The 12384-nt window shown below is 37.5% G+C and overlaps 1 protein-coding gene and 1 long non-coding RNA gene across 4 annotated transcripts in view; one reads left to right on the plus strand and one right to left on the minus strand.

The window, feature by feature from the left end:
- Window positions 1-12384, plus strand: part of LOC109056098 (BMP-2-inducible protein kinase) — a 41685-nt gene that overhangs the window by 15796 nt on the left and 13505 nt on the right. For all 3 annotated transcript variants that reach the window (XM_042724423.1, XM_042724421.1, XM_042724422.1), the window contains exons 2-6: window positions 4166-4284; window positions 4381-4486; window positions 5458-5600; window positions 10745-10866; window positions 11669-11750. In XM_042724423.1, the coding sequence (XP_042580357.1) occupies window positions 4166-4284; window positions 4381-4486; window positions 5458-5600; window positions 10745-10866; window positions 11669-11750 (572 nt within the window). The remainder of the gene's footprint in view (window positions 1-4165; window positions 4285-4380; window positions 4487-5457; window positions 5601-10744; window positions 10867-11668; window positions 11751-12384) is intronic.
- On the minus strand, window positions 7667-9640 carry LOC122137463. Its single transcript, XR_006154863.1, has 3 exons — window positions 9597-9640; window positions 9016-9132; window positions 7667-8204 (listed from the first exon to the last, which is right to left on the minus strand). It is a non-coding gene; the product is annotated as an uncharacterized LOC122137463 (long non-coding RNA).

Consider the following 12384-nt stretch of genomic DNA (forward strand, 5'->3'; position numbering starts at 1 on the left):
TGATCAAATCAATGCGAATGAGCATAAAAGACTTATTAATTTTTTTCTGATTCCTAACTTTTGAATGGTAGAGTATATCCTTGTGAAACTGATTATCGAAAAAGATAAAAATGTAGGGTGGGGACTTGGTTTTATCCACTGTTGTTGATTGGATTGAGGCAGATATGAATGTAAGGTCGCAGTTGAGTGGACTAAACAATTTGAGAAGTCCGGCATACATCATGAGAGACATCTTAAGTTAAAGGGTTAGTTCACCAAAAAATTAAAGGTTTTACTCACCCCCGTGGCAACCTAGGTGTATATGACTTTCTTCTTAGCTGTTGGTGCAAGCTAGATTCAAGTGATTATTACGTTTTGAATATAGATATTTTTCTTACAAAAATGCATCGATTCACTACAGGAGGCCTTTGTTCTTCCCCCGGAGCCGTGTGAGGCACTTTTTTTTTTTAATGGGTGGGCACTTTTTATTCTACTTCTTTTGGACTGATGCATGCAAGACCCGCTGAGTTGCATTAAAGGGATAGTTCACCCAAAAATGAAAATTATGTCATTAATGACTCACCCTCATGTCGTTCCAAACACGTAAGACCTCCGTTCATCTTCGGAACACAGTATAAGATATTTTAGATTTAGTCCGAGAGCTTTCTGTCCCTCCATTGAAAATGTATGTACGGTATACTGTCCACGTCCAGAAAGGTAATAAAAACATCATCAAAGTAGTCCATGTGACATCAGAGGGTCCGTTAGAATTTTTTGAAGCATCGAAAATACATTTTGGTCCAAAAATATCAAAAACTACGACTTTATTCAGCATTGACTTCTCTCCCGTGTCTGTTATGAGCGCGTTCACAACACTGCAGTTTAGTGATATCCGGTTCGCGAACGAATCACTCGATGTAACCGGATCTTCTTGAACCAGTTCACCAAATCGAACTGAATCGTTTGAAAAGGTTCGCGTCTACAATAAGCATTAATCCACAAATGACTTGAGCTGTTAGCTTTTTTAACATGGCTGAGATTCCCTCTGAGTTCAAATAAACCAATATCCCGAAGTAATTCATTTACTCAAACAGTACACGGACTGAACTGCTGTGAAGAGAGAAGTGAAGATGAACACCGAGCCGAGCCAGATAACGAACGAAAGATTGACTCGTTCTCGAGTCAAGAACCGGTTGCATCGGTTTTCGGATCACCGGTAGTGATGGGAAGTTCTGTTCTTTTTCGTGAACCGGTTCGTTCGGACAGTTTGATTCAATAAACCGGTTGCCGAAAACGGTTCACCAGTTCTTTTGCGCTCGACGTAATGACTTCATTGGCGATGATTGCCCTTGATTCAAGCCTTCGGTTTACCCGTGCTCATAACATTAGCACAGAATCAGTTCAGAATCAATCATCAAAAGAATCAGTTCGGTTCAGACGCGCTGTGTGTCAGTCTGCTTCACGCTGAATCACGCATGCGCAGTGTCATCAGCTCCTCGGTTCTCGAATCGGACACGTCCAACAGAAACTGTTCTTGACTCGAGAACGAGTCAATGTTTCGTTCGTTATCTGGCTCGGATCGGTGTTCATCTTCACTTCTCTCTTCACAGCAGTTCAGTCCGTGTACTGTTTGAGTAAATGAATTACTCCGGGATATTGGTTTATTTGAACTCAGAGGGAGTGTCAGCCATGTTAAAAAAGCTAACAGCTTAAGTCATTTGTGGATTAATGCTTATTGTTGACGGGAACCCTTTCAAACGATTCAGTTCGATTTGGTGAAACTGGTTCAAGAAGATCCGGTTACATCGAGTGATTCGTTCGCGAACCGGATATCACTAAACTGCAGTGTTGTGAACGCGCTCATAACAGACCCGGGAGAGAAGACAAGGCTGAATAAAGTCGTAGTTTTTGATATTTTTGGACCAAAATGTATTTTTGATGCTTCAAAAAATTCTAACGGACCTTCTGATGTCACATGGACTACTTTGAAGATGTTTTTATTAACTTTCTGGACGTGGACAGTATACCGTACATACATTTTCATTGGAGGGACAGAAAGCTCTCGGACTAAATCTAAAATATCTTATACTGTGTTCCGAAGATGAACGGAGGTCTCGCGGGTTTGGAACGACATGAGGGTGAGTCATTAATGACATAATTTTCATTTTTGGGTGAACTATCCCTTTAAACAGCTTGAAAGATCAAAGACAATTTTTAATATAACTCTGACTGTATTTGTCTGAAAGAAGAAAGTCATATACACTTAGGATGCCTCTGGGGTGAGTAAAACAGCCTAATTTTCATTTTTGGGTGAACTAACCCTTTAATGTCTTGATTTAAAAATGACGAGGCAAAAAAAACATATGCAGGCATGAATAGTTTTTAATAAAATCAACCAGATGCATTAACAAAATAGATAAGGTTCCATTTTATTAGTGATAATTTCAATTTTATGCTTACTTTAATCTTAAAATCTTTAAGTATATTACAAGTTTTTGTTTTGGGATTTCTCTGCAACGCTGTTCTGCACCTCTTCAAGGTCCCGATTAGTGGGTCTCCATACGAATACATCTTCAATTCAGGGCAGCTAAACAAGCATGAGTTTGTTAGGCAACAAGTGCAGCATTGTGGGTCCTCCTTTGTGCCAGGCTCTCTCTTTCTGTGGACCACTCCGTGACTCAGCATGCTGTTAATGAGAAAAGGCTTGCCAGTCATACGTTGCCAGGATTCATTCACCCTGGAACTGATGGGAGAAGTGTTGCAGAGGCATGGCGGCCTTCTTTGCTGCATGTTGGTTCAGAGCTCCTCGCCACTGTGTAGGCAGTCAGTACTCACATTCATTTATTTTGCTGAAGCACAGAGACTTAAGCCAGGTGACTTGGTATTAAAAATTTTTTTTTTATATATATATACTTATTGCCCTTATTACTTTTAATGAGGAGCATTTTTTACATTTTAAATTCACTCTGAGACTGCTGCTGTTAGCTCATCTGGAATCAGTTTATTAACCCTCATTGTTTTTCACAGTTTACTGCATATTTCCTTTATTGCCTTTTTAGTATCTCTGTGACCTTGCCTTGAACTTAACTTTTTTTTTCTCAAACAAAGATAGTGTACGACTTAAGAAGAGTTAGAATTATGGAATTATTATGAGGGGAAATAAAACAACACTGTAATTTTTTGTTACATATAAGAAAGCCAGTCATACGAGTCTGGAATAATATTGAGTAAATATGTCAATTTCATTTTCAGGTGAGCCAACCTTATAAGGTTGTCTTTCTCCTAAGGCCAACTTTGTACACAGGCGACTGCCAACAGTGAGCCAATACCTAACTTGGCTTAAGACGGCCTCTTTTTTATCATATTTTCCTCCTGAAAATGCTTTTCATGTATTGAGCAACAGAGTAATATCAGAGGACCCATGCTGGAAGGACATTTTGAGCTCTCTCTCTCATACCTGCGTTAAACATGAACGAGAGTCACGGAAAGTCACACAGATGATCCCTGAACTCATATCTGGTTGATACAAAGTTCAACCTCTTCTGTCCATTAAACTTCCAGTTTTAGATGAGAGAAAAAAACTAAAGCAGAATGAAAACTCCATTACAAAAGGTGTCTTACATGTTCTTCCAAAATGAGACGTGGACAGTCGTAACAGGTTTTAAATCGTTCATTTCCGACTCTCATTCATGGTGCACACACTGTGCTACCCACAACTCTCTCTGTTTAAATGACAATGCTTTTGCTGTGAGTGATATCAACCATTTTGCTGTTCATCACCATTTCTCCAAATCCTCAACCTTTAAAGACATTTCAGTAAACCTGAACATGAAACTTTCTTTTTTTTTTTTTAAATAAATAAAATTATGTAAATGTATAAAAATGTAAGTAATGAGCGTAATGAAACAATGTTGCAAGCTTTATAATAAATAATTATCATTATATCAGCATGAAGTGTCATTTTTATTGTTTACTGTTTAATGTCAGAACTCCCCTGAACTTCCTCTTTGAATTACTTTGTTGGGAAACTCAAATGTATGTATTTATTTGTGTTTTTTGCAAAGTGGATGTATAGAGTTCTCAGCTTCAATTGCTTAATGTTTATCACTGGTCAAAAGTATGGAGATCACTGACCTAATATACATCTGAACTAACTTTCTGTATGTGTGTTTGTTTGTGTATCCAGGAGGTTTCTCCATGGTGTTTCTGGCCCGCACACACAGTGGAGTAAGATGTGCCCTGAAAAGGATGTATGTGAACAATGTCCACGATCTGAACATATTCAAGCGGGAGATCACAATCATGGTGAGTCATGGTGAGGATGTTTTTTTTTTTTTCTCTCGGTGGAGTACGTCAATGAATCACATTTACAAAATCTTTTTTTTTTATATGTCACTCTAGAAAGAGTTGTCGGGCCACAAGAACATTGTGCGGTATCTGGACTCAAACACCAATGCAGTTGGAGACAGTGTATGGGAGGTTCTGATTCTGATGGAGTATTGCAAGGGTAATAGAGCTTTAAACCAAGCTATGTTCTAAACATTATGCACTCTAAACAATATCTCTGTGTGATTTTAAAATTCCCGAAATACAAGCTCATACTAGCATCACAATACGCTCCTCGGACTGTAAAACATTTGTTGTTTGACTTTATAATCTTAAAGTGAAATACTTTGACAAACGGAACAACTTGAACAGTGCAGCTGTAAATATGAACAAATAAATAAATATTTATATGTGTTTACTCGGATTTCCACATGCTTTTTTAGAGGCAGCTGTTTTAAAGAACTGTTAACAGAACTTAACATCCTGAATTTCCAATATTTGTGATTAAGAGCCAGCACTTGGTTTGCAATTTAACTAGTACATTGCATTGAGGCCTTGAATTTATCTGGTTTCTGCAGCCAACTGAATTGCAGCCAATTGCTCCAACTGTTGCTATTGTTCAACAAAACTAAAACTATTACATTTACATTTAATCATTTAGCAGATGCTTTTATCCAAAGCAAATTATAAATGAGAACAAAAGAAGCAATCAAGCCAACAAAAGAGCAACAATAAGTGCTTGGAAAAGTCCTGGTTAGTCAAATGCTGTACATGTAGCAAGGTTTTTTTTTTTTTTTTGTTTATTTAATAATAAATGAGAAAACAAGAAGCTGGAATAGAGAATGCTAGTGTTAGAGGGTAAAGTTTTTGTTTTTTAATAAACAAGTAGATAGAATAGAAATGAAATAAAATACATTTTTTGTTATTTTTATTTTTTATTTATTTTTGCTCATTCACAAGATTAATACTTTTTGTTTTAACCTCATTCTAAATATTAATAAATACTATACTAGTATTTAAATAAGTTTGAACAAATCTGGATTTAATGGATTATCTCAAGCCCTTGGTTTTCCTTTCCCCTCCAATCTCATAATATCCCTATTCTGATCCTGCTTTGTTTGTTGACTGAGTTAATGTGTTTTTGCCATCTAGCTGGTCAGGTGGTGAAGCAGATGAACCAACGGCTGCATGTAGGATTCACAGAAGCGGAGGTGCTCAACATATTCTGTGATGCCTGTGAAGCTGTTGCCAGACTCCACCAGTGTCAAACTCCAATCATTCACAGGGACCTGAAGGTACATTACAGAAAATGCTTTAGTAAGACAACAGGATATTTCTTAGCATTGATAATATAAATGATTTGCCTACAGTTCATTCCCAACCATGTAACTTGTAAGGTGTGAAGCTGTAGACACAAGTACAGACATGTCTGGTGTTTTTTGTCTGTGATTTCCTAAATTTTGGAAATCGCTCTTTTCTCTGACTCTATTTGCCTAGATGAAAAGGTAAATTGAGGACACTCCTTGAGAATTTAGGGAGCCATGTGCTGACCGTTCCAGTTTAACACAGGAATAATAGACATGATCTCCCCAAACCAATTACTCTGCTCACAAACATTATTAATGGCAAGCATTAGCAAAAGACAGGCATGCTATGCTGTGCCTGTGAAAAACAGCAGTGCTTGAAAGAAGCAAGGCCGCCCTTTTGGCAGAAAAGTGTGGGAACAGGCCAGTGGTGTCATTCAAATGAACACTTTTTCCCACCAGTCAAAACCAATCACAGTCTAAAATAATTGGGAAATTATTGAACACTGAAGTGGAAGAAATTTGTTTACTCATTTGTCATAGAGGGATTTCCTCATGCAGGGCTGTTGTTTTACATATAACATAAGGAGATGAGGAGGACCCCTGGTTGTCAAGAGCCAAAAAAAAAAGATGTTAATGTACTGTAATAGTCAATTCAGGTCTTCTAAAGACATACTATTTGTGTGGAAAATTTTAGTTGATATTTTTGTTAAAATATTATTTTGCAGTATAACCATGTTGACATACAATATAATGTGCAGGATCTCATTATTGTCTCCTTCTCTCCAAGAAGCATGCATGTTTTCTAAACTCTTAATCGAGATGTTCCAAATTGACTAGTTGTAACCAGTTTACTTCCTCTTTTTATGTATTTAAAGCATTAACCCATTTAAACCCATGGGTTACATTTGTGACATTTAGCTTGAAGTTTCTAAAAGCAGTTGATGTATTTACACATTGTCAATTATAAAGAGTGCTGACTGTTTTTGAATTTAGAATTTGGTTGGTGTAAGTATCAAGTTTATAACTTATAAAAATGACTGTGTATAATGTAACACTCTAAAAATGGCTGGGGTTAAAAGTAACCCAATTGGCAACCCAGCGCTGGGTAAATATTGGACAGAACACGTGCTGGGTTAAAGTAACCCAGAATGCTGGTTTACACATTTTAACCCAGCAGGCTGGGTTGTTGAGAAAACCCAAGATATAGTCATTTTTACCATTTGTGTGTTTGCATTTTTGTGGTGCTGGGTTATTCTTGCTGGGTTATTCTCATAATTTTCTCTCTATGCTTAACAAGACAATCATGGATTAATAAATAATGAAGAATACAGGTTATTTAGACTGTTAAAAAAGTTATTTTTAATGCCATCTGACATTCACAAATGTGTCAAAAATTTGTACCAATGAAAAACGACATGCATTTTTCTTTTTTTTTGTTTTCAACAAATGCAAAAATCACAGAAATACAGTTGCAATAAATAAGAAAATTAGTTCTGAATGACCTGTGTCTAGCTGTTTAATTATTATATTTTTGACATGTTTAACTATTTAAATACACAGTGAAATTACATTGACAATTAAAATTTAAAAAGACAGAGAATGCAAAATCATTTAAAGATGTCCTAAAATTTATAACAAGTATATAAAGACTCCTAGGTAGATGTACACTGCTTAGGGTAGTACAGGTATAGGTCACCCAAAAATGAAAATACTTTCATTTATTGCTCACCCTCATGTCGTTACAAACCCTTAAGACCTTCGTTCATCTACAGAACACAAGTTAAGATATTTTCGATGAAACCCGAGAGCTTTCAGACCAGGGTGAATAATTACTGACAGAATTTTCATTTTTGGGTGAACTATTGTCAAACACTTAGAAAGCTTTGAAGCAAAGATCTACAGCTGAGAGCAGTGAACTCTGCTATAGAGCCTGTCTATGGAAGGACAATTTTCAAAAGGAATTGCAAATTATATTTTCAATTGCGTTTTCCACGTGACAAATTGTGACATAATCAAAACACAATTGCAAATCTTGCATTACTTTTTGCGTTTTTCACGAATGCACAGTGAAAAATACAGTGTCAAAGCAGCTTTACAGTATTAAATAGGAAAATAGTGTGTAATAATGCAAAAGGACAACAGTAAATACTCAATTTTCAGTTAAAGTCAGTTCATCATTGATTCAGTGATTTATCGTCCAGCTGTGCATTCAAGTAGACGATATCGCTGGATATTAAGTGTCCCCAGCTAAGCAAGCCAGAGGCAACAGCGGCAAGGAACCAAAACTCCATCGGTGATAGAATTGAGAAAAAACCTTGGGAGAAATCAGGCTCAGTTGGGGGGCAAGTTCTCCTCTGGCCAGACCAAACCAGCGGTTCAATTCCAGGCTGCAGCAGAGTCAGATTGTGCAGTGGACTCATCTGGTTCCCGATGACTTGTGCCGATGTCCGTCTAGGAGACAAGGTCTTTACAGGGGGATCTGTCTCTGGGGCTCATCTAGTTGTCCTGGTCTCCGCTGTCTTTCAGGGCTGTAGAGGTCATCTCTCCACCATCTGATCTGGATACAGACTGGATCTGGGTGGCTACGGTGACCTCGGAATAAGAATGAAACAGACTAATGTTAGCTTAGATGCATCATAAGAACAAGTACATCGGGTGCTATTAATTACCCACGTCTGCTTTTTCACTGTGTCGCACATGTAACATGCCAAAACTGAAATGGAATTGCAATAACTTTAGCATCTGAATTTCCAATGCCTCACATGGAAACCTGTCAATCTGTGTCAGGGGTGGGACCATACTATGGGGCGTGTTTGTATTGGGAGGTGACATCACTCAAAGACAATTGTGCCAAATGCTTTGGACAATGGAGGTAAAGGCACTACTAATGGCAGCTGCCACTCCGAGAGATGCGTGTTAAAGAACAGACAGTGCAACCCGGGTCTCCCTATATCCTTGGCACCTTACACAATAAATAATCTTTTTAGTCATTTTAAACCCAAATGCAGCTACACTCCCCTGCTAATGGTGGGAGCCACAATGGTACTATTGGTCAATATTCACCATTAACCAAATGCTTTTCACCTGAGGAACATAATATAGGGTAAGTTGCAAATAGGCAAATAAGACTAGAACTGCAAGGTTGTTTTGCTGACGTGCATCAGAGTGCAAACAGTGAGAGATTTGGGGTAAAAACTACAAAATATCTCCCAATACAAACATGTCCCATAGTATAGTCCCACCCCTGACACGGATTGACAGGTTTCTGTGTAAGGCATCTGAAATTCAAATGCTTTTTCAATTGCGTTTGGTCTATGTCACAATTTATGCGTCCACATGTGGAAAAATGAAATTAAATATACAATTTGCAATTCCTTTTGGAAATTGTCCAGAATATCCTTACCTGTCCATTGATTATGATCAATGTCTGATAGATCTGCTGGCATTTTCAAATTGCCATGACAAATGGATGGGGTTTTGTGGACTCTGCTCGGTTAAGGAATTCCACGTTTGTTCCAACCTATAAAATAAAGTAAACAAAATACAGATTTTTAATAGCGGTGATTCAGTTCAATAAACTGTGTGAAGTTCATCATGATTATGAGTTAAATTCACCTATGAGTAGGTCTACAGAAGCTGAATATGCTATAGTGATTGGCTTTCAAACTGTGTAATCAATAGGATGTTACAGTCAGTATAATCACAGTTTATATTAATATGCGGCTGTATCGAAACACACAATCACAGTCACTGGCACAGATATGTGAGATCACACTGCATAGTCAAAAACACAATCTGGAAAAATGGGTATATAATGTATTCGCTCATTATAAAATTATGTACATTCTGAACACAAAGTTACAAAGTGCAGCTTTAACTACAGCACGAAACAGAATTATATGTGCGTTTAATTTACGCAAGTGTTAGTTGATTATCACAGACAAACAATTATGTATGTAAAATGTATAATAAACATGAACTTACCGTTAGACGTCTCGATAAGACTGCATTCAACGAGTTTTTCTCTCTCACAAATGTATCCATGTTCTCTTCTGACAAGAAAAAACAACATTTTGAATTATGACTTACCAAAAACCTTTATTTACGTATGTAAAAAGCCTTTATAAACCACACAGGCATCAAACATCACCTCACTAACGCGGCCTACGTCACTCGCTGTGCGTGCGCGCACTTTGAAATGTATCGAGGCCCTGAGACGTCGATTCTTTTCCGGGAATCACTTTGTCCGAGAATTGGTGAACCGGTTTATTTGAACCGGATCGTCGGTTCTTTTAGACCTGCGGTCCAGCGACATTGTACGTAATTTGTATGATTTACATGTCGATATGGACAACTGCAGGCGTTTACATTATAGCAGAAAGCCGTATTGACTTATTTTGACTCACTTAAATGTTAAATTCGCTTTTCAGTGTCAGAAACGACTCTTTCCTCTATTTTCACAGATATTCACATATTTCAGCCTTCCGTCGCTGTCTGATACTTATATAAAACTGTATTAATCTGTCGTCTCAGATACCTCAACACGATTATGCGAGTAACGTTACACGTAGAATGGCCGTCTGAGGTAAACTGTTCATCATTTAACAAACTAATGTTGGCCTGTAGAAGTTTAACAGTATTGTATTCCGCAAATAAAGTTATAATTCTGCCAATTTCAAATAATTATTAATGAAAACATTAAATAAACTTACCTTAAAACAGTTGAAACCAGTGGCTTTGCCCCGTTGTTCTTCCAAAATGACAGTTGGGGAGCGATTTTAAACATCTTAAAGGCGCGTTAAATAACCCAGCGTTGGCCTGAAACAACCCAGCGTTACAACCCAGCAGGTTTGACTCAACACATGGTAAATTGAAACTACCCAAAAGTGTTTAAAAAGTAATAAAATAACCCAACAAAATGACCCAACAGACTCAGCCCAGCATTTTGGGTTAAAAAATAACCCAGCCGTTTTTAGAGTGAATATAAAGTGTATAATATGTGTATATATATAAGTACTTCATTAAATTTCCTTCTTCCTCTCCTGCCTCTGTCACTTGACTGTTTGCATTTTAGTGGTTGGACGTATTAACAAAGATCACCAACAGGTGGGTGTGTGTGTGTGTGTTGACAGGTAGAAAACATCCTCCTAAATGACCAGGGAAACTACGTTTTGTGTGACTTTGGAAGTGCCACACACAAAGTTCTTCTTCCACATAAAGATGGAATAACTGCAGTGGAGGATGAGATAAAGAAGTAAGGATTTCTACTGAATAGTATGGAGCTGAAACGCAACAGGAATTTGCAAAAAGTACTTTTGTGTGTGTGTGTTGTATGTTTTACTTGCACTGATTGTATAGTTTGGGAAAACATCAAGTACTATTACTGCTTTACTGTTACATGGCTCTCTGGACTACTTGATACATTTAATATATATTTAAATGTTATTTATTTGAATTTTCAGCAGCCATTACTCCAGTCGTCAGTGTCACATTATTCTTAAGAAATAATTCCTAATATGATTTGGTGCTCAACATTTCTTATCAATGTTGAAATAGTTAGTAATGGTTAATATTTATGTGAAAACGTGATACATTTTTTCAAGATTCTTTATGAAATAGAACAGCAGAGCAGCATTTATTTGAAACAAAAAAATCTTTTGTAACATTGTAAATGTCTTTATTTTTACTTTTGATCAATTGAATGTGTTCTTGCTTAACAGTATTTAAAAAAAAAACTCATCCAGACTTAGTACTAGTGTGTGTGTGTGTGTGTGTGTGAGATTACTATGCATTGTAGTTTTAGAGAGGAGAGTGTCACACTTACGCATATTGTAGTGAACAAAATAACAGAATATGAGTGTTGCCTCAGAGTATTAGTGGATTTGCGCTCTTGCGAAGCTCATTGGTGCATCAAATTTTTATTTTCACCATGTAATCTTGAGGAATTTACAAAATGTTTTAAGCTTATCTAGATGACGTAATTTCTTGTTACTAGTTCTGGCAGCACAAAGTTAAGGCTTTCAAACCTTCCATTATTTTCATTCTTCTCTGCTTAGGTACACGACTCTGTCATACCGTGCCCCAGAGATGATTAACTTGTACCAAGGGAAAGCCATCACCACAAAGGCTGATATCTGGGTAGGCACTGAACACAAACATACAGACGCGCACACACATTCTCCCCAGTCTCTCTCTCCCTCATCTCCACCCACTCATTCTCTTTTATTTCTCTCTTTCACTCTCTCTCATGTCATTCTCCAGCACATTGCACAAGCTGGAGAGCTGGTTTGGTCAGACTGACACAGCAGACACAGATGCCAAACCGGTTTCCTCCATACAAGAGGTCTCTCAGGGGTGTGCTTTACAGCCATCCTCGAAATCCTGGCTTTATTTCAAAGTTGATCCTTTTGTTGATGCTTTGCTTTGTGTCATGAAAAATGTTGTGACATGCGGTGGTGTAGAAATAAGTAGATTTTGTTTTTTTAAGTACTGTACCAAGAGCTGTTTACTAGAGGAGCTGTTATGTGCATGTGTGGCCTGATGGAAAGCAGTAAAGAAAAGAGCTTCCTGATTTCTGGCAGTGTTTTAAAAACAGAAATGAGGGCCTCATGAAGGCATACTTCCTCTTTATCATGCTTTGAAAGGTAGCTTAGCCACATTTCACAGCTGTTCCTTCCAAACAAATGCTGGACAGAACAGAAAAGAAACTGTCTACCCACAGTTCCATGGTAGTCCTTCAATGGAAAGGTCTCATTGTGCTAAATTTCCCCAG

Source organism: Cyprinus carpio, chromosome B5, assembly GCF_018340385.1.
Source record: "Cyprinus carpio isolate SPL01 chromosome B5, ASM1834038v1, whole genome shotgun sequence".
In the NCBI taxonomy this organism is placed as follows: Eukaryota; Metazoa; Chordata; class Actinopteri; order Cypriniformes; family Cyprinidae; genus Cyprinus; species Cyprinus carpio.